At 39.8% G+C, this 23,282-nt stretch overlaps 1 protein-coding gene across 2 annotated transcripts in view; it reads left to right on the top strand.

The window, feature by feature from the left end:
* DSCAM (DS cell adhesion molecule) overlaps window positions 1-23,282 on the top strand; it is a 495,043-nt gene that overhangs the window by 469,883 nt on the left and 1,878 nt on the right. For both annotated transcript variants that reach the window (XM_051641267.1, XM_051641277.1), the window contains exons 31-32: window positions 2,629-2,826; window positions 6,243-6,545. In XM_051641267.1, the coding sequence (XP_051497227.1) occupies window positions 2,629-2,826; window positions 6,243-6,545 (501 nt within the window). The remainder of the gene's footprint in view (window positions 1-2,628; window positions 2,827-6,242; window positions 6,546-23,282) is intronic.

Below are 23,282 nucleotides of genomic sequence, written 5' to 3'. Positions count from 1 at the left end.
GTAAAAAGTGGACTCTCCATTGTTTTCCAATCCTGCCTTTTAAAATAAGGAAAGAGGCACCATCCCAAAATTGCCTACCTGTATCATTCCACAGCACTTTATAGCACCAGCACCTTTCATACCTGATCTGTTTTTTATGTGCAGTTATGTGCTTCATTCCTCTGAAATCAGGGGGAGACTTCTTTCAAATTAAACTAGGATTTAACTCACATATACGAGTATGATCTGTGTCCAGCCTAGTTTTGGAAATAGAAATCCACCATTGCTTTTATTATGGAGTAAAGATAGGGTTGCAGCATTGCACAGGGCTGGATCAAAGATTTTAGATAGTGTTCTCTGGATTTTAACACAGCATTGATGGAGGTTGGACTATGAGATTTTGTCTAGACCCACAGCTTTCTCTGTGAAGTGAGGTGCAGTATCCAGCTGGGTGGCTCAAAGGTTATGGATCCTCCCATCTGAGCACACTCACACTCACTGATTGGCACTGATTGTAAGTCCCTTACAGTACTTTTTAATTTGTTTTCTCATTATTTGCATTTATTTACAAAAGAGCTATGCTCCATGAGCCTTTGCCTTGTTCTCCTCAGTTCTCTACAATTATATTTCAGCATATGACTGCGGAGCTGGCCTTAAAAACCGGGGCACCAGATGTGCACTGTTTTCCATCACATGGGCAGCTCTGAAGCTTGCTGCATCTGTGCTACAGAGTCTCTTATGCAGGCACAGCACAGCTGGTGCAGAGCTGCTGCTCAGCACATGCTCTGCAGGAAGAGCACTGATGTCCTGCTTGCTGGCAGCAGGCTCTCCCACCTCCTTCAGTTGTTGATGAAAGCCTACTGAGGCACAGGGTCGGAGAACTGTTGAGGTTGAAAGAGATCTCTGGGCACTGGCTTGTCTGAGACCTTAAAGCAAGGTCAGCTAGAGCTGGTTGCTCAGGGCCATATTCAGATGACTTTTGAATATCTCCGAGGATGGAGACTCCATCACCTCTCTGGAAAACCTGTGCCAGTGCTCAGGCCCCCTCATAAAGTGTTCCCATGCTTCGCCTTTTGCCCACTGCCTCTGGTCCTGTCACTGGGCACCACTGAAAAGAGCCTGCCTCTGTCCTCCTTGCACCTTCCCTTCAGGTACACATTGTTGAGATTCCCCCTGAGCCTTCTCTTCTCCAGAACAGGCAGTCCCCACCAAGAGTTTTCTCACCAGAGCTCCCCTTCTGTCCTTCATGTCTTCCACCGCAGCAGGCACGAGGCTCACTGGCTCACTTCTGGCTACACGACAGTCACGTGCCAGCTTTCTGCAGCTGGTACAAGCAGTGGTTTATCCTGACAGGCGGGTCACATCGTGTCAAGTGTGTTTTTGGATGTTATCCCTGTGAGGCAGCTATGTGTTACACTACCAGGAGGCTCAACTATCAATGGCACTGGGTTCAGATTTTTCCACTGCTCTAGGGGAAAGACAGGAAGTAGGAGAAGGATCAAACCATAGCTGGTGTTTGTAAGCAAATACCTTCTCTCTTTGAAGCAGCAGAATACAAATTCTTACTGAGAATGCTTAGGCAGCAGTAATGCTCTGTCATTATCTGGGTATTGTTTTTTTTCTTTAAATTTCTTCTGCTAAAGTCTCTTACCTCAAAGACTGACAACTTCACCATTTGAATGTCAAAGAACATTTGAATAGATTTGAATTTTTCATTTCTAATACCCTTTCTCTCTATTGTTAGTGATATCCTTTCAGAAGCTTCAAAGATAAATCCTTCAGTGCTGATTTAGTAATTTTCTCTTTGCCACATAATGATTTTTCTATTCCACTTGCTTTGTTAGGGAGTACAAGCCTTACTTTTGCAGAGGAACTATTTAGTAGCAAAATTAAGAAGGTTAGTCATGGCAGATAGTTTACTTTCACTTCCTCGGTCACCATATTACCTCTAGGATAATGAAAAATAACATTGCTGATCTTAAACACAGAGCAGCTGATTTTTAAAGTTTAAGAAAATAGTCAAACCTTTATGAACCTGTTTCTACTTAGACTCTGATGGCACTATTACCTGTTAGGTTTTATGTCTTGGCTGCTTGTTAAAAAAATAGGGAATCTGTAGCTGCTTAATAGCATAATATAGTAAAAGTAAAATGTCTAGAATAAGAAATGGTATTACCACATGTCTGAGCACGTTTTCACAAACTGAGAGCAGTTACCTGGTGTAGGTTGTTTCTGAGAGCACATCTCTGACAATTTACTTTACACTTTGCTTGAGGATGTGGTGTGAAATCCCTGACCAGATCTACTTGCCTTGTGCTCATATCTCAAAGTTGTTTTTTTACTGGAGAACTGCTTATGTTGGAGTAAAGGGATAATGAATGTGTCAATGGGAGATTGATGGGCCTCTCAGCTCTTCAGTTGCACCCATTTGAGAATGTATGGTTTCATTAGAAAGAAGGTATTCCAAAAAAGTGTTAGCAGTTTGATAAGGAACAGCACTTTCACTCTTCTTTTTTTCTTCCCATAAAGAACCTTTCTCTGGGTTTTTTTAACCAACATGATTTCAGTGAGCATCTCCTTCTGGCTGGGTTTGTTTCCTTAGCAATTCAAGAGCCTAATGGAAAAGTGCCTCTGTGTTATCCATCACAGATCCTACCACAAGGAGGAGTGCCAAAACCGGACCCACAGCTCGCAACCGCTATGCCAGTCAGTGGACCCTCAACAGACCTCACCCCACCATATCAGCTCATACCCTCACCACAGACTGGAGGCTGCCCACCCCCAGGCCAGCAGGTTCAGTGGACAAGGAGAGCGACAGCTACAGCGTCAGCCCCTCACAGGACACAGGTATGGGGCTTTCTGCAGGGACAGTAAATGGGACAGCAGAAGTTGCAGTAACCTTCTTGGGCTTTGGTGAACTTCATTTGGTGCTTAGGTGTCATTATTTTTTCCTTGCTGGGGTGTTTTTCTGTAGGCTGTTTAAAAGCAGTGCCACAAAAGGATATAGTGCTAACGATAACAAATGTTGTGCCCGTGTTTTCTCATACCACACACACTCGAGTCCTGTGAAAGTTTACTGTGGTAAACTTTCCTATAGCTGAAACTCTCTACTTCCTGTATCTGAAGGAAAAAAGTAGGACAATATGCTGTGTGAACTGCCGTTGACCAGGAAGGGGCAGTATTAGCAACCAAGAACATACCTGATGCATAGGTGGAATGTTTTTAATGTTTTAACTACTTTGAGGTTAGCATTTTCCTTTCCCATTTGTGTAACACAGTCATAGGATTTCTTCTAAGTGGTAAAAAAATGAGATGGAAAAATCCAAGTCAAAATCCATTCTCTGATTTTCCTGAGAAACATCATAGGTTTTATTCCTCTAGATTATAAGTGGGGAGACACTGAGTACATATTCTGTCCACAGTCTTCATCTGTTCTTGAAGTCTTTGCATTATAAATGCCATTGTAATTGGAAAAAAAAACCAAGCTTTCTCCCTTGCCCTACACTAAACAAGGGACAAACAAAGGGCAACTAAATACATGATTAAGCAGAATAATGGTCATGAAGCAAATCTAATGAAGGTTAAATATGCAAGTGCTATTCAAAAATATGCCTGACTGAAGCAAAACCAGGCTTACTCTGGCCTCTTCAGAAGGAACTATTTTCTATCCTGACTTTAGGGGAAGAGTGTTTGTCACATGAAAAAGCTATGTGTTAGAGCTACAAAGCAGTAGGTGTGATTAGCTTTCCACCATGAAAACCAGTATGACTGTTTTTATTCTGTCCATAAAAACAAGCCTCTGACTTCCCTTACATCCAATAATTTACAGGCTTGAACTTCAAGTTTTTCATAAGTCATCCTCTTAAATTTGCAAACCCCTGTGTTGTATTCATAGGGTAACTGCCCTCAATAGATAACTCCAACCAGCTGACAAACTTCATCCTCATTTCTTCAGGTAGAATTCCCATAAGGCTTTAAGGATTAACTGTCATAGCTATACAGTTACAGATATAAAAATAGCAAAAGTTATCTCAGAAACCCTTTTTGTAAGCATTCCAGATTTTGGGTGCACTTGCACATGTTCCAACATTTTATCACTGAAGGATATTTTCCAGTGCACGTGACAACAGGTGAAGAATTGAGTTTGCTGTGTGGTTTAATACACAACTACCTGTAATTTTGTAACCAGACTTCACGATATATATTTTAACATGGCTGCTTTCCTACTCTGTCTACCCTTGAACACACAGTGATTTATGTAAGGGATAGCAAGCTTCAGATCATACTCAAACAAGGTTTTCTTGTGCCAAAATGTAGCTCTATTATGCCACTTGGTTTCTGGGGAAAGAATAGAGTCAGATTAATCTAAATACTTGGAAAGTTTAAAATTTCCAAATAAATGTTATAATACATGTAGCTAAATTACGTTTTCAAGAATCAATTGAACTAACGTGCACATTTGATTACTTTTCCAATATGGAGTTCAGATTTCTGAATCTAGTTGATGCAATTGATATTTGTCAGAATGTAGCAGTTCTTAACAAAAGAATTCCAGGTTTACAAAGCAGTAGCTTTTAAGCTTAGGAGAAATGTATTGCAGCAGTTCATAGCTGTAACTATGTTCAGATGTTCTAACTAGAGGACGTTAGAAATTTTCTGATGGATGAGCTTTCATAAAATCTAAAGTAGGTGCTCAAGCAGATTCCTTCTGGAATAGTCTCCCCAGGGTATGGGATATGAGAAGCTTTAGGTTCTGAGCTTCATGGACCAAACTGGGACCTTTGCATGACCATCATATTTACAGACTCTGCTCTATAGTACTGAGCAACTGCAGCCTTCCAGGAGTTTCCAGTTGATCGGAAATTTGGAAAGACATTGTTTTGGTCTTATTTAAAAATCAAATATGAAAAACAGAATTATGTTTCCAGGGGGGGTTGAAACAAACAAACAAACCAAACAAAAAAAACCACACAAAAAAAAAACAAGAACAAAAAACAAACACAAAAAAACCACAAAAAACTAACAACAAACAAAGAAAAAAACCAACCTTGTTAAAGTTCTGGCCAGCTCAAAATCTTAAGCAAGTAAGCTAAAGCATATTTTAGAAGTACTTGTCATTTTAAATAATGCGTGCTCCTATTTACAAGTGGCAGGAGAGTTGTTCTTTGTGCACAATGAAAACTGATGCAAGAATCCCAGTACACAGTAAAGAAGTTGAAGATTTGCAATAACAACACAATCGCCTCTAGCATTTTTATGAATTAGCTATTACTTTGTGCCTGTTTATTGAGCATCACCAACAATGTCTGAAATTGTACAGACTTTGTGGTCAAATATGACTTCTGCCCAAGGAACTTTTGAAAGTCCTCTGCTCTTACAGCCCACTGAATTAGAAGTGCAGTGGGTACAAGTTAGTGATTTGTCTCTGCAGAAATGAGTCCTGCATTTCCAGGATGCATTTTAATGAATCAGTAGCCATTTACATCTTCAATAATAGTGCTTATTTAAGAAACATGGATATTCTCAGAAACCCATCAGCAGATAAAACCAGCTTGTAGGTCATAATAACCCATGTGTCAAATATGGAGCCCCCATTAGCTTCAGCAGCATTGACAAAAGAGCCTGAATGACTGTAAGCGGGTAACTACCAAACAATATTGCTTTCTTAAGACCTTTGTTCTCTATGAAATGAGTTAGTATTTTTCCTGGTGTCTGAAACAGTCAGAGACAATGCCTGAGAGACACTGCCTTTATAGCTGACCTTTGTCCTCAGGGATTTTTCAAAAAAAAGGTATGAGATTGAAACAGGTACAGAAAGACTATTCTTTCTCACCTAGACATCACCTCACAGAAATATTTCTGAGAAGCATTAAAAAGATAACGTAAAGAAGCTGTTCCTCACTTTGCTAAATCTGTTTTGTGGGTTTCTAACATTTTTAAGGCATTCAACTTTTAGAGAAATGTGTTTTTTAACCTTCTTCATGTATTAAAGGTTATTTCTTCTAAGCCATGAAATTAATGCTAAGCCACAAAATGCTGTTAGCAGAGTAAGACTTCACTTTAGATTATGTGTAATTATCAAGTAACTGACTAAACTAAAAATTGTGTAGACATTTGTAGTGAAGTGGACTCATTTAAATCACCCTGATAATTTCAAGAGTTCTGTGTTTTAGTAAGAATTGTTATCATGTTCATAGCTTTTCTTCCAAAAAGGATCATGCAGATGTTTTCTTTCTCCCATCGCTCACATTTCTGCTGTTTAGATCGAGCAAGAAGCAGCATGGTCTCCACAGAAAGTGCCTCCTCAACATACGAAGAGCTAGCGAGAGCGTACGAGCATGCAAAAATGGAAGAGCAGCTGAGACATGCCAAGTTCACCATTACAGAATGCTTCATATCAGACACATCGTCAGAGCAGCTCACGGCAGGGACTAATGACTACACAGACAGCCTGACCTCAAGCACGCCGTCAGAGTCCGGGATCTGCAGGTTTACCGCCTCGCCCCCCAAACCTCAGGATGGAGGACGAGTGATGAACATGGCAGTTCCAAAGGCACATCGGCCAGGTGAGACATCAGAGGTGACATTCTGGTCCTTGGGGTGAACATTTCACTGCATGCCTAGGCTGGTTAACTGGAGAGGGCATATCACAAGGAAGGAGGAAGGTGCACAATATAACTGTAACTACTTACAGAGATTATTGCTTTTTATCCCAGCTAACATAGCATTTGAGTATATTCTTCAATATACAGAAAAATTAGGAACTTGGAAGTCTAGGATCAAAAAGGGACTCTCTAGGCCATCAAATCTATTCCTCTGCAGCTGCAGCCATCAGGCAATAGACACTTCTGGGATGAGTAAGACCATACATGGTACATATGCCCATTTCCAGCTCAAACCACCAACTAATAAAGTGTCTCTTACAGGAATACTTTGTGCTGGAGGGCAAAGGTTTGCTACCAGAACAGTTCATAAAGATAGATTGAAGAAGATGTACTATCCCTTCTGCCTTGTAGCTTGTCAAAGATGTAATAACCCTTTGGTGATGTTCTTGAGCTGTTAAATTCTCCCTTTGATATATCCTAATATCAAAGCAGGATTATCTAAAGGAGGGAGAATTAAAAATGGATAAAATGTGGACAGTGCAATAACTCAAGGGATATGGAGCTTTCTGCCTTCAGACAAATTTAAACCCACTCCAGGTTCTAACTGACTGGAAATGCCTGAGGGACATCCATCTATGCCAATTCACAAAGAATGCTGTTTCTAGTGATAGCCTAGTGCACAATAGCATAGGTAGATTATTTGTGATACTCTGAGATGAAATAAATGATAAAATCTTCTCAGAAGACTTGTCAGTCTTTGTTACAGAAACATGATTGTGGAGATAGAGATTGTTGTGCTATTGTGGAGAAGGACTCAAAAGGGAAAGAGTTATTATTACATTTCATGAAAACATTAATTCTTTTATTTTGTTTTGTTTTACTTTGTTTTATTTTGTTTTATTTTATATATAAATTTTCCAGTGTGGGTGGGGCTACTTATGTACACAGAAAATATTCAGTACTGCTCATATATCTAAAAAAAGTAATGAATAAACTATGGGGTTTTGCTTAATATACGCTATGAATAGAAAAGCAGTTTTTGTGAGGACAGAGTAACAGAAGATAACTAGTGGTTTCAAGAAGGTCATTCAAAGCCGGACCTGACACTGGAAAAAAAAGCATAAAGGACTTTGCAAGAGGAAGCTCAAAGAAGAACTCAGCAAGAAAAAGACCTAGCAGAAGGTAGGAAGTTACAGTAGGCAAGGCAGGAAATTAGTGTATCGTACAGATAGATAAGAAATTAAATAGGAAAAAAAATAGTGAAAGAAATTACGATTTCTGTGTAGTCACAGAGTAGAACTGCCCAGGAGCTGTAGAAATAGATAAAGATAGAAATATTTTTCATTTCTAAGCTGAAAAAAGGAAGATAAATATTTGTACTTACTCTGCTAAGGGGAAGCATCTGCATTCACAACTAAATCAAAATTGCAGCCCTCTCCTTCCAGTCGGTCAACAAACATTTTTTTATCATTTCTGTAATAAATAGCTTACTCTCTTCTTTTTGTGATTGAAATACATTATCTAGGCATACTTTAGTATTTGGAAGTATTTTAATATATTTCATACAAAGCTGATTTTCTTAAGGGTATAAAACACCTAAACTTGATCCCTGTACTTGAGTTAAAAGCTTCTGGGCCTGGAACATCACCAGAACCTCTCTACCAAATTACAGACTTGCAGCCATCTTTAGCTCTGTTTGTTTAAATTACTTGACTTTGTACCTGCTTTTCTTGATTGGCTTTAGCTTTCCTTTGCAGTAAGGGAAGGAAGTTTATTATGAAATCAATAATTAGCTTCAATATCTTGAAAAATTAGGATGTTCCAATAGAGAAACTTGAATGTTGTCCCATAAATATTGAATGATATGTTATTATGTTATTAAACATCACTTTATGAAGGGCTTTAAACAAAACATGTGGGCAGAAGGAATTTTCAGTAGTAGCAGAAAGACCATATTTTTGATGTTCAAATCAGAAATCAGAAAGATTTACTGGGCATCTTTCTTCTTTCACCCATCACTTAATAAATTCTGCTGGAGTAATTAATAATTCAGATAAATAATCAATGTAACTCTTCATTTGGGAACATGGAGAAGAAATAAAAAAATTAAGGTATTTAGATTAAGTTTAGATATAAGATGAGAACATTTGTGATGAAACACTGCCTGTGTTTCTTTAGCACATCTTTATTCCTCCCTGAAGTTAGTCTTTTCTTTCAAGGTTACTTTTGCCTGTTTTCATGGTGCTTTGCTTTTCCTCTCACCCAACTCAATCTCTTGTAAAATGTCACTGTTAATAACTTACGCCTCCTCTTTCCTAACTTCTTGTCTTTCTGCAGGCACTTTTCAAACTGCCTGCAATGCTACCTGCTTCAACTTTGTGGTTGCCATGAAGGTTTAGGAGTCTGCAATAGGTAGTATTCATTTTTCAAAATAATGCCCAACAATTATAAGGCAGTCTCAGAAAGACTGTTAAAAAAAGTTATTTTGATAAATGGGACATTTTTAAATGAATCTCCCCCATGGCAAGGCTGCAACTTTACTCAAGAAAGGTGACAATGGAGTTTACTGGTGAGGACTGTCAGCCATAACTGAGCTGTTATGGCCTCTACTTCTTAGTTTGTTGTGACCATAAGTGTTTGGCATGAGTGAGAAAAATGTTAGCCCACCTGAGCCTTGGCTTCAGAGGACCTTCCAGTGAATTTCTGAGGGCATCCCACATCATGTCACTGATTGTTCCCTTGCTTTTCCTGAGCATCTCATAGGAGTCTTTTGTACCAGCATAGTCAAGTCTGTTATGCATCTGTTTTCTCCAACAGGCAGTGTTTGAGACCTCAGATTTCTCCAAGTGGAGAAAGTTAATGATTAGGAGTAGGGGACCTGAATGCTTTTTCATTGGATGAGAAAAAAGGGTCATCCAGATTTCAATGACTTGTATTCTGGGGGCTGACATTGCTGTGACATTGCTGGCAATCCCTGCTGTGACATTCCCAACTTCCATACAATTTTAATCCAGAAATTGAATCAAAACATTTTATCAACCCAACAGCTTGAATTATATTTGGATGGCTCATCAGATGTCTAAGCAAGCTTAGTAACTGATCATTTCTATCATTGTACCTATGAATAAGAACTGTCTTTTCAGAACTTCTACCCATTATGTACAACTCTGACTCTCTAATCAGTAAAGCATGGTAGTCAATTGCTTCATATTCTAAGTCCACTGTAAGTCTTCTAATAGGCTTTTTCCCTTCCAGTCAGCTGGTGCTGCAGATACACACTCAGGCCAGCAGTCAAAACTGCTTCTGACTTCTGGATTTCTACACCTTGAATTGCATCCTTTCAAAATGTGGGTCTTCGATTCCTAACTTCTGTGCAGTGTTAATATTCCTCATGGTATAAAAATTGTATCAATACATTGCTAGCATTCCATCTTTCTTGGCATCAGAACTCTCAGAAGTTTGGTATTATGATTACTGTTCTCCCCACAGTTGTCATTAACTAGAATTTTGGTTAGCAAGATCAGGTCCTCAAGGAACAAGCATACTGGGCAATCATCTCAGCAGTACACTAGATCCTTCCAGATTGAAACTGAGGCACTTTTCATACTAATATTCAGAAATGTCAATAATTATTACCCAAGGTTTACCTGGGAATTTGACAAATGAGTCAGTCCTTTGTCTTCCAAAGCTGTAATTCAAATCTCACATTCAGAAACTGGATGGGACAGAAATTGGAAAGGAACATACTTTCTTCCTACCTCCCACTGGGGCACCACTGAGTCTGAAATGTAAAAAAATGGAAGACAGTTGCAGAGATTGGATAAGTTTTGTAAAAATGTTTCTCTTTTCTGTTTTAAAAATATTAACCACAAATCGAGTTATCATAACAGTTATTCTTAATGGTAATAAACATTGCAGTAGCAGTTTATTAAAAATAGATTTCCGTTATTATAGTTCTAAATCTCAGTAATAGCCTCAGCCCAGCAGCCTCCTGGTTTTTTATCTCTTTACTCCTAAATTATTGTGCTTGAGAAACGAACAGCTACTAACTGGGAACTATTGTTATATTTCTGTGCTTCCGAAGCACTATTTATGTCTGGTTTTTTTTTCTTTTCTTTTTCTTTTTTTTGTGGACAGACCGCTTCCTTTTATCCTCTGGCAATGAAATTAATGCTTCAAATAGATAACATCTGACCAGTGCTTGAATAGGAAATATCTAGAAAGTTTTCATCAGGTCTCTTGCAGTTTGCAGAAACATCCCTTTCACAGGGGTACTCCACAACTCAGACCCCAAATTATATTTTTCTTTTATGCTAATCAGCACTAAAAAGAGCTTCTTCGAATATATGACATTATCCTTTAAAAGTTAGCTTGACTTGGACAAGGCAGAAACTTGTCTACCTGGAGTCACAAAACAAGTGCAAGCTTCTTTTCACAATCCCACTGCTTTGCCTCTTTGGAGATCACATTAATATATAAAACCTGAATGACTAACAGCATCTCAGATGCACTTCCAGAGAAGAGATGTCATTCACTGGGTGTATCAGATGAGGAGATTTCGAAATCCATTTAAAGCATCACAAGATTTTACATCTCAGAACCTCCTATACAAACTTCCAGCTGATGAAAGGAACCAGTTTGGAAAGAAAAGTGCATGTGGGTGGCAAGAAAAGGCAGTTACAGCCATGCAGGCTCTGAAAAACAAGATTTTCCAGAGACTGATTTCACAGCCGAAAGATGGCAAGGACACCCCATTCCTCCATAGGGAATCTGAGTGCTTTCCTGGCTTACACGTACACGAAGCAAGAACACCCGTTTGCTAAGCCCCTGCTCCACTACAAGCATTTTTCTTCTGCTGTCCTTACGCTGTTGGTTGATGGATGAGGGCAGAGCCCCATCCTCTGTAAGCCAGCCCACCTGCTCAGCCTCTGTGTCCCAGAGGAGGACGCTTGGCCTGCAGCCATGGGCTTCTCGCAGCTGCCCAGGGACAGTACTGACCTGCTCTCAGTCAAGCCCTCAGTAAGCAAGTATGGACATTTCTTTGATGTGGATTTTTACAGTTGGGCACCTAGGTCAAGCAGCCTGAGTCTAGCCCTAAGCCTGCTGCGTATTTGCTAGAAAAGACATGAAGACATGTCTAACTTCTATAGCTTTGCTGAATGATCAAGTATTTAAGATGACTTCATTAGCATTCTTAATCCAATTTACAAATTTCTTGCTGCTTTGACTAATCCTGCAGACTGGCAAAGTCTTAGCTTATATACAAGCCTTAAGCTAGAGAATGCAAGTACTTTATTCAGTTATTGTTTACAAGGGTCACAGAACACAGAATTTTCAGAGCTGGAAGGGACCTCTCGAGATCATCTAGTCCAACTCCCTTGCTAAAGCAGGATGGTCTAGAGCACATTACTCAGGAATGCATCCAGGTGGGTTTTGAATGTCTCCAGAGAACAGGACTCCATAACCTCCCGGGGCAGCCTCTAATTATGTTAACTTGTGGTTCACAGTCTGGACCACTCTATTTGGTTTACAAATTCATTATTTCCCAAAAATATACCATAAAAAACCACCAGAAATGATCACCTGAAAAAAACTTCCAAGCCAAAAACATGCCTATCTACAGAATTAAGTGCTTTTATCTATGCAGAGATTTCCCAGAGACCTCAGGGACTAGAGAAAGAGATTAGATATGTATTTCTTGTCTTCCTGAAGAACATCCAACCACATCACGACGATTCAGAGTGGGCATACCGTATGCTCCCCCCACAGCTAAAGCTATTCTACTACTCAGCAAATAAATGCAAAGTCTAATGGGCCAAAGTGCTAAGAGTAGCATCATATCTATTGAATGCAGTGTTCAGGGTCCCTTAAAATAGAGGCTGGACATCACCCAAAGTGCATAAATGTGCTTTTAAACACCCAAGAAAGAAATCTTATTTTCCAGTATTCTGACACTACAGCTAAAAATAAGCTGCTTCGCACAATAAGGAAAATACGAAGCATGCAGTAACAGAAGGTATACAGTGTATTTCCAATGTCAGCCCTGTAACCCAAGATAAAAAGCTGTGGACTCTCTTCCAGTGGTCAAGGGTGAAGGATCTCTTCTACCCAATGCAGACAAGTGTGACATAGTGATGCCGTCTATTTAGAGACTTGCTTTCTATTGCAAGTTGCAGACAGTGCTCTACCTGCTGCAGCAATGATACATGTTCAGCCACTGGGGATTCAGTAATGGCTGGGACTCCTGGCGTGGGGCCTCCAGCTCACCTTTTGCCTCCTTTCCCCATTCTGCCTTGACAAAATATAACTGTACTCTTCCACGGTTTCAAGATCCAAAACTGAATTTCTTCAAGATGTGGGGGAATGTTTGACCTTTTTTTGTTCAGAAATTCCTGCAGCCAAGTAAGAAAAGGATAACATATGGATTGTTTTATTTTTTAGTTCTACACTAGCACCGTTTGGTTTCAAATACAGTACAATATATACATATGAATATGTAGATACACACAGCATATAGAAGGAAGAAATCATCATCCTGTCTCTGCAATTGGCCACCAAGGTCCAGTTTGGAGAAAATTACGTAAGGAGACAAGTCAAATGAGGCAGGTGTGAAAACAGCAACATAGGAGGAAGAGTTTTAAGTGGGAAAAATAACTTCTCACCTGTATTTAACTGTAGTAAATACCCTTAACACATATGTTATCATACTTGTATCTGTAGTTAGTTACATATATGTGACACACTCTGAAATTACTGCCCTAGATGAATATTTCTAATGTTTCATATTAAATCCTCCCGTGCATACGTTTTTTTATTTTCTTTTGCTTTGATGGAAAACTAGAGAGACAGACTCTGCTGTTTTCTGCTTAGCACAGAAACAAGACATCAGTGATGAGAGTAAATTGCCTTTATCCTGTCTCAGGTTTTATTTCTGCAGAGTATCAGAAGCTTTTTCTCCTTCTGCTGTGAAAAGCTGAATGTTCTGCAGGGGGGAAAACCATTTAATTCCACATTTAATTTGACAGGATTATGTACTTGAAATCATTGGGTTGCATTATTGTCCTGGTGGATTTAAAGAGAGTGAGGTTCACAATGCAAGTTTTTTAACCTTGCCAGTACAATAAAAATGTACAATAAAAACAGATTCAGATCAGAAGCTAAAATGTTATGAGATCAGAAAGGAAAACTGTATCAGTGTGAATAATGAGTTTAAATAGGGCAGCTCTTCAGTTACGAATGCAAATTTTCTGTGCAGTTATAATGTGAAAATTCCATTTTAGGTGGCATATGAGGTGCCTGAAAGCTAAACTCAATTCATTGATGAGAAAAGTAATATAAATTGTTTTTACAACTGTCATTTAAGAATTGGTGATACTGGTGTTAGGAAGATTTATCTGTTCGTTTTTTTTTTATTAAAGGAGAGGAACAATTGGTACTGGTTCCTCAAGGAGTCTATTCCTCAAGGAGTTTGTGGCAGCACAAATATCTTTTCCTGCTGCTATCTAATTTGTTATTTTGATTTGAAAATCAACATTGACTTCAGAAAAATGTGTTACCCTGAACTGTGCTGGCTTGTAATACTATTGAAGTTTTTTTCTTCTGGATTAAAAGATGCATGTTAAGGGAAAATTAACAAGATTGCCTTTTCAAGAATGCCTATTTCTTGCCTTTTCATTACCAACAAAATATTTCTTATTAAAAGTGGTATTTCTTTAAATCTGAATTTAATTTAGTTTTTCTAAAGCTGATTGTTTTCTTCACGGTCTTTTTTTCCATCAGCTGCAACTACTAAAATATATTATCTATGTTTTCTGTAGGATTGGAGTCACCATTTTCAAGTCTGGTTAGTGAAGAATTTTATGCCTAAAGCAAGGATTACATTTATCAGTAAATTTTCAGCTACTTTCTTGTTTTTATGGTCATAACTGCAATGTTAAATTTCTAAAACTATCAGGAAATATTCCAAATCAAACCACCATGTCCACTTCAATTAAAATAACAGAATTTTAGAGCAGTTGTTTTAAGAGTCCATACTCTAAGCCTCACTTCTACAAAAACTAAATTTGGCCTGCTCATGCCATTTTAATTTTGAAAATGTCAAGCATTTCACTTGATAGTGTTGAGACATAGTGTGTGATTTTTGTGTGGCCTTTCAGTCTGCCCAAGATGACTAGAAGCAGTTTCTTTCCATACAGGGAAGAACTGACATAGCCTGGCTTTAAGGTCCCTGCGGTCATTTACAGCTGTTACTGCTTTAACTGACTTCACTCACAGCAGGGTCTGCTGATTTCCTCTGTGGCAAAGGACTTTAATGTAATTTGAGATCTATAGGGCATCTATAGGCATCTGAAAATGTAAACCAAATCGTACCTGCAAGAAAGGCCACACCTGTGCTGGTTTTTGAAAGCTAAGTGGCAACTGATATCACTACAGAAAAAAACCTTTTGTTTTAACAGTGCATTACAAATCTAAGAGTAGTGATAGGCTTTGCCATCCATGTAATAGATTCCTTACCTTTAAAGGCCTTTAAAGCATAGCTGTAGGGACATGTGGATGTGTTTCAGTATTTTTCACCTTTTCATGCCAGCTTCCTTAATTTAAATGTGAGAGCTGAATTTCTGGTCCCAGTGGATTAATTACCAAAAATGCCATGATGCACCTTGTCAGCATCACTCAGGTAATTCAAACTGATGGACACGTGGAGACCTAGTTACAGTGATTCATTCATTAAAACATCTTCAGCAGATCAGCAGGGCAGAGCTGACACTGGTTTCTTTGTTGTAGCCTGACTTCCCTCTAACTATTAGTAGAGTGTTAGGCTTACCCGTCACCTTAGCATGGTCAGGTTTATCTGTGATTTCATGGATATGATGCAAAGCCTGTTGAGGTTAACAGAGTGTCTCCCACTGATTTCAGTGAACCATAAGTGCAGCTCAAACTCCTCACCTCTCCAGCCTCAGTGCTGAATCTCAGCTCCCAAACTGTCCCAGGAGTAAACCCGTGAAGGATGCCAGCTTCTATGGAGTCACAATCGATTTAATCCTCAACTGAAGTGTTGTATAACTGAAAAATTTCCATTCACTGCACCCAGGATCAGCAAGTGACTCTTTAAACTCTCATGTTGCTAACGAGAGGCACCTAAGCGAGGGCTTCAGCACAGCTTTCCTGGCTCAGCCAGCTGCAGGAGAGTGCTGTCTCAGAGCATCCTTAAAAATGAATGAAGCAGCTTGCGTGACAAGGTGAAGACAGAATGGGAGGGTTCCTGCACTTTACTTTTCTATCACCATTTCATGACTTTAGCTTTGGAGTGCATATTGATTTACAGGGGGAGGTCCCTTTTACAAGTTTTTCTATCTTAGGCATTGCATTAAATCAAAACAGGAAGACCTCAGTTCTGCAGGTGCACCAGCCTGTGAGGTAGAACATCCACACAGCATCTCCATAGGGTCTAAACCTATCTGGCCCCTGGATTTAATCAGTTTTTCCTTCCTTACACTGCCACCTCAGCAGCAAAGAGGCCCTTAAAAGTATGTCAGTTCTCTTTAAAGTTGCTCCTGAAAGATGTAAAGCATCTGACAGGTCTTTTAAAAGTGCAGCACTGTATGAAAGACGGAAGTTCTGCTTCAAGAAATAAAACCAAAAGTGTGTTTCAGTTGCTTCAGTTCCTATTTCATTAGACCTTTCAGGGGTAGGGAAGAATGTGATGATCATGTCTCGTGGCATTCAGTTAGACAGATGCACAGTGTATATATTGTATTGTGTATACATTGATGTATTACAGATGTATGATCTCAGTTAAACTGACTCAACATGCATTGATTAAGGACTTCTTCTTGAAATTAGAAAGCTTAAATCTAAATAGCCAAATGCATAATCTTTAAAAATATTATCCACCTTAGTTGGAATCCTCATTTTCTGTCACTTAAACCTAATCTCCAAGTAAGTATAAATCAATTTATAGTCCTGCTGAAATCAATCTAGCTACTCTGATTCATATCAGTAGAAAATTTGGCTCCTGAACTCAGTTTTACTGTTACCCTGGTGTTTCTTAGGGATAACTCCAATTATTGTAGTCAACAGCAACTGTTGTTTTTATTTTGGTGTGTGAAACATAGCTGGTATTTTCAGTGCTTTTAAGAAAATGTCAGTTTTACCAGACTGCAACATGCGGTGCTTTACTAGGTGTTACAGATCTTCAAATTATCTATGGGGGGGCAGTTTTCATGAAGAAAGGAAAACAAAACTCAGTGGTTATAGAATGCAGTCATTCAGGGGTGATAGGGAATTCTGATTTCTTCATCTAGAAATAGGAAAGTTGGCATTTTTTTCTGAAGTGTTTGGCTGTTTCTAAAGTGTTTTGGCTGTTTGTGATCTATGTGATCACAAACACGAATAGCGTAAAGGTGGGATTTAATGTCAGCTGCTGAAGCACTGTGAAAAGCCCAAAGGCGTGACTCACAAAGCCATGAAGGGCAGATGAGCAGCTGAAATGCACCAAAGCACCTTGCTGGCCTTGTTCAAAGTTTGAAAGTGTTCCCCAAACATTGCGTACTTCGATAGTTTTCCTTGGGCAATCAAGCAGAGGTTAAAGCTATTCTAAAGAAGAGTGCCTGTTTGCTCTAGCAGCAGCTTTTTGACTACCTAGAATTCTGTGCCCCATCACCACCCTCCTTCCTCTCCCCTTGTGCCGCCTGGCTGCTTGCTAAGCTTGTGCTTGGACCTTTTGCCTTTTATTCTGGATCACTTTAGAGGGCTGCAGAATTATTAAATCCAGTTTTTGTATTAAAAAGTGTGCTCAGAAGGAATCTATGAGCTCCTCAGCTTGCTAATGGTGTGCTGCTATTGTCCAAGAGGGACCTAAAGTTCCTGTTCATTCAAGTAGTCAATAATTTGCATGGGGAAATTTCAATTCTGTTTCCATTACTGATTAACACTGGCCCCAGAGAGTGGAGCCCTGTTATCTGAAGCATCCTTCAGAACTTTTTTTATTGTTCGGTTGTGGCATTTTATTGCAACTTTGACAAGAAAATAATAATTAGTAGACAAAGTGCATTGGGAAGGCAATTCCACACAGATTCTAGGGGAAAAAAAAACACAGAAAAACCCAAACAACAACAAAAATCCAAACAAACACCAAAACAACCAACTAAACATGGGCATAAGTTAAAGCCTGCCTACTCCTTCAGTTCACTCTATTTCATTATCTTCCAAGTTTCCACCAAGTAGCCACCTGACACTTCAACTGAGGGCTGAGTCAAGGGAGGCACCACAAAGCTCATCAGGGTGCTGGAAGTGGCTGCTTATCTCCCACTTCAGAGTAGGAATGCATCTGGAAGTAATCCCCTTGCTTCCTTTTCCTGGCTAACAAGGCAGGACAGCAGAGCTGGTGCTGAGATCTTCACCACCAGACTGAGACCTATACCAGCCAAGCAAGGAGGTGCAGGAGTGATCCTCTTCACCCCCTGCTTGGCTGAGGTAACCAAAGAGTTGGCTTTATTCCTCATTAAGCTTGTTTGTATCCAATGTTGCAGTGTGCTGCAAGCCTTGCAGGTCTGGCTCTTAGCCTGTTGCTGTGGGAATGATTGCAGCATGGTACAGACTGTTCTGTGGGTTCAGTCTGTGTGTATCTGCAGGATACACTGAGAGAAGATGGACAATGAAGGAGCACCAGTCGATTTTAAATACTGACAGCAGCGATTGTAAGAAACATTATTGCTCCCATCAGTTCAGCTTAAGAACAAGCTGCTGCTGTCTAAGAAAGCTTTGCCTGCTAGCTTTTAATGGTGTGTCAGTTTTTGAGGTGACAAAGATCTCTTAACATTGCTTATGCTCTTCTTTTCATCAAACCTCTCACCTTGGCCTTGCAAACCTGCCACCCTTTCCTTGTTTCTAAGACTGTAGGCAGTCTTTGCTCTGAAATACAGCCTCTGAACATCAGCAAAGGCTTCACTGATTTATTTACTGCACTAGTGAGCTGGAAAACCCCACTAAACTTTTTAATCAGCATAAACCTGAACTTAAAGCTATCTGTCAGCAGCTCTGTCCCCCTTGCTTCCTTTCAAAGGAAAAAAAATATCCCATCAGGGCTTCCCCTTCCAAGCTCAGGACAAGCCAAGAGATGCTCAATGCACTGACACTCCATCTTCTCCTGCACTTTTACTTCCCCCAGCACTGCATAACGTCAGGAAGAGTTGTGTACTGGGGTCTCAAATCAATATAACTACATCAGCAAGGCACCTTACCTATGCTAAAAGATCTCTATGGATTCATTCTGGCATGATCTCATAGGATCAAAGATCATGCCAGAGAGATCTTTAAGGGCTTTTTTTACCCACTGTGTGAATGCCTTATTCACCCAGACCTATTCTTACTTTTGTTTAATAATACATGCCGTCATAGTCACCAGTCCTACTTTAGAAACTTTTCTAAAATAATATCTCAAATAGCATGGATTTTCCTTCACATGGCAAGCAAAACTAGAAAATCATCAGGCAGTCATTGTCACTGAGGGTATTTGTGTAGTAGCATTAACAAGACAAATCACTTTTGTTTTAGTGGAAATTAAGAGTCATGACAAAATGTGTATGGCTATCATGTGACCACTTGGTAAGAGCATCTTTTTTGCAGTCTGTGGTGATCTTTGTATTGAATATAGCACAAATCCTTAGATTTTTCTGGAGAAGATGAAAGCAAAAATACATGCAAGCTCTCTGGCATTTGGAAGAGATACAAGGTAAATCTCTGGGGAGAAAGGAGTGCATCTCAGCTAGGTATAGTTCTGCAAAAAAGATAGCTATCTTGAATAAAAACCCAGGAAAGTTGAGTAGTGATATTTTTCCCTCCATGTAACCTGTCAAATTCATCCAAACCCATCCCATACCTGAAGCTGAGCTTCAGAAGAATGATAAAAGCATCTATTGTTTTTGCCAAAGTTTGTATATCAGCTTTGTACTGAAATAAGGGTAAAGAATTTTTGCCCAGTGCTGCATTAATTCAGAAAATACTTCCTTTCTGGTAGCATGTGTTGCTTATGATAAATATCATAGTTAGTGACTTTTAGCATTTGTTTACAAATATTTATTGAAGGTAACATTTTCTTGAATGTACTATATTAAATAATTCATTAGAGGACTGGCCACTCAGAAAAAAAAGACTGAGGTACCTCTGGCTTAAATTGCCACATTCAGTTTCACTGAATGTTTATCATTGAGTACAAACTCAGCGTTTCTAAATAACAGCAAATTTCCATTTTTAAAAACTTTTCAAGTTTTAGAATGTCTTTTGTACTAATTGGGCCAAAATGCATGAATTATTAAACATGCTCATTCACAGTGCTCATGCACTTGAAAGGTTTGCTTTCATTACTAATAAGGCATACACACCACTGAAAAGAGGTAATTAGAGCATCAAAGGCAATGAGCCATCCTGAAACTTTATAATGCTTTATCTCAAAAAAATCATAATTCAGCTGAATAGCAAGAAACCAAAAAATGTTTATGCTCTTGTGTCCAGAAAGATGAGAACCAGTCTTTCAGAGTAACCCCATAGACATGGCAAGAGGCTTTTAATCTTCTCGAAAATGCCTTCAGAATTGATGTAGAAATGGCAAAAATGAACCCCTGTGGTTATATTTCAAAGACTGTGTTTTTAAGTCTGAAACACGTTACTTCTTTTAAATCAAAGATTTTTTCATCCTGTGCCATCATTTCAATCCGAGCAATGAAGAAAAAGTTACATTCCCCAGATTTTTGTTTTCCAGTTGTCTTAATGATCTGCTTTGTTTTATAAGCAGTTGCAGTGAAGGATGCTTCCTGCAGATAAGAAGGAGCACTGACACTTTTTATGACTGGAAAAGGTGTACCTCAAATCAAATAACGAGTCCTCTGTGCAAGCCATGTCAGAGATTATGTGTTGCATATCCAGCTTTAGAGAACAAGTTACAGTCTCTGGTTTCTCATTACTGCAGTCCTGCTAGAACTTTGCCGCCAGACATTTAGAAAATTACAGCAAAATGACTGCTTATTGTTTACACAGATTAGTGACTATGCTTTCTTATTTAGATTTAGGGAGGGGAAAAAGGTCTTTTTTACGTAGCCTGAAGCTCTTAAATACATGTGAGAAATGTCTAGAGAGCAGCTTGAAAAACAGCCTTCATCTCTGTAAGGTTCAATACTCATCTTTTTATAGTCCATGCATATCCATCACCCTCAAGAAGTAGCGATGTGTTAAGATACAGAAGCAGCTCTCTGAGGCGACCACAGGGGACTGCCAATGAGCCGTGCTCTGGCTTCTGCTCTGCACCAGCTGCTTCCCAGGAAGCTGTAAAACAGAAAATGAAGGAGTAAGAAAGAAATTACCTGGCTGGTCTTAAAGCAGCGAGTGTTTGGCTGCCTGGCAGCAGCCCATCACAGCTGGTGCCAGGGTGACTGACATCTTTGGGGAAAAGTCCGTTGTTGCGGGAAGCAGGAATGGAGGTCCAGTGCAGAAAATTAGTCCTCTTCTGCCAGGGCCAAGAGACAACTATGTTGCATGGAGGCCAAGCATGGCAGTGTGAGAGAAACCCTACTTCCTCCCGCACCCTCGCAGTCTCTAAACATCCCTGACAAGAGGGAAAATACTACTTCGTTACTCTAATTAGTCACAAAGTTTTCCTGCCTTGTGATCCTGTTGCCATCTCAGAGGTGTGCTTTTCTGCTCGCCTTTGCTGGGGCCCTGCACAGTGATAACCTGTGCCTGAGGCAGCCAAATGAAGGCCCTCACCACCTTCATTAGCAGGTTGTCATTGGCAGAGACAGGCACGCATGGGCCCCACCACCTGCTCCCATGCTCTGGAGGTGCTCATCTCTCTCCCCACTGGGGAGAAGTAGAATCTTGCAATGCTGCAAAAGATACAGCTGCAGGGAGCAAGTGATGCAAGTATTTCCCATCCCGGCTGTCTCCTCCCATGGGTCATGGTCTTTGGAGCAAACTAACCCCACGACTGCATTTTGGAAGGACGCAGTCCAAAAATAATGGGCGTGTAGCATGGGTGGCCAGGGGGTTGGGATCTGGGTGCCATGGGGACAGCAAAGCTGTAGGGCAGCACAGATCATACCTGCTGTCGCAGGCCAATGCCAGGGGGGCTATTGGCTGTCAGGATGCTTTCAGGGCTTCCCCACCCAGTTTGGAGGGGCTGTTGAATAAGACCAAGGGCTCACATGTGGCATTCGCCTCTCACAGGCAACTCAGTTTGATCCCTGTAGTTAAGTGGAGTGAGTTGGCTCCTGCCTGCATCTGCCAGTTTGTCTGTCCATCTCCTGATGTACTTCACCCCAGCGGCAGCTGGTGCATCGCTGTCTTGTATGAAATAGGTCTCATACATGGAAAGTGCCTGGCATGAAAGGCACTGTAGGAAAATAAAGTAAATTAGTAAAACCAGTTACAACAGTCAGTTTTTCAAGTGGCAATCAGTATGATTATAACAACAAACCTCCCTCACTCTCTCCAAATCCATAAATGCTGCCCCGGTTCATACGTCAGCCTAATCTTGAGATATGCACATCTTACTCTATGGGGGTTAAATACTGTGTACCGTGCATCTCTGTTTGGAGATGTAGCTAGAATAAAACATATGGTGCCAGACAGTGCCTGGGGGATTTCTATAGGAACAAACAGTGATTCTGTTCAAGTGGAACTTCTCAGCAATTCTCTGTCTATGACCTGAAATTATAGATAGAGCAGATGCTGTTAGTCTTTTAAGTAAGATTTGCAGTTCCTTGACTTACATAAGAAAGCAAAGGACCTGTTTTTAGTTCATTGGGCAGCTTTTAGCTTAGCTAGGAAAAATGAAATTGTTATACATTGTTTTATTATTAAAATGTGCTTTCCTGATCTACTGTTTATGCCATTGGCACAGGTCAGCCTTAATTTCTACTCCCATAAATAGCTCATGTAGACACAGGTGTAGTAGTGCCAAGAGTTTTCTACTTAAAACATGCAGGATGCATTCCATCTGTAGATGAGACAGTTTTTTATATCAGCCATAAGAAAGAAGATATATACCTGGAAAGATCCATGAAGAAGGGAAAATACTGTTCTTGAATGCATGTCTAACAGTGTTGTTTTGGTTTTTTTCATCTATGCGTGATGTTACACCATCAAATACTTTTAGAAGGGAATGTCATTACATATCTGATTGCCCGTCTTTTCCTTGAAGCAACTTGTGAATGCCTAACACAGAGGGCTAGAATAAATAAACTAATCGGATCTCCATAGCAGGTTTAATACATGTAGAAGGTAACACTTGGCCCTGCCTAATTCCAGACAGCAGGTCTCAGACATCTGTTGCAACTCAGTAGATTTGCAAAGGTAAATGCTCTGGCTGCCATCCCCAGGCTCACATACAAGTGCCCAGGAATCATGGGAAATAATGAATAAGAGTTTCTTCCTCCACGAAACAGAACAGAAAAGCAGGTTGATTCAAGCGCTGGGGTGCCAGCCCCAGTGAATTTCTTTTGCCACAAAACAGTGACATATTGGTGGCCATAGTGTTAGAAGATCAATAGTTGTTTAAACACAATGATGTTGGATGGCAGGTAAATATTATGCTAGAATGCTTTTCTGATTTATTCAGAAATCCCTTTAAATCTGTGGCCTTAACACCTATGCATACACTTCAAACAATCTGGTTATGCTACTCTAGATTGAGGGCCAGTAATA

Source organism: Apus apus, chromosome 1, assembly GCF_020740795.1.
Source record: "Apus apus isolate bApuApu2 chromosome 1, bApuApu2.pri.cur, whole genome shotgun sequence".
Classification (NCBI taxonomy): Eukaryota; Metazoa; Chordata; class Aves; order Apodiformes; family Apodidae; genus Apus; species Apus apus.
This window is presented reverse-complemented; position numbering and strand designations above follow the sequence as displayed.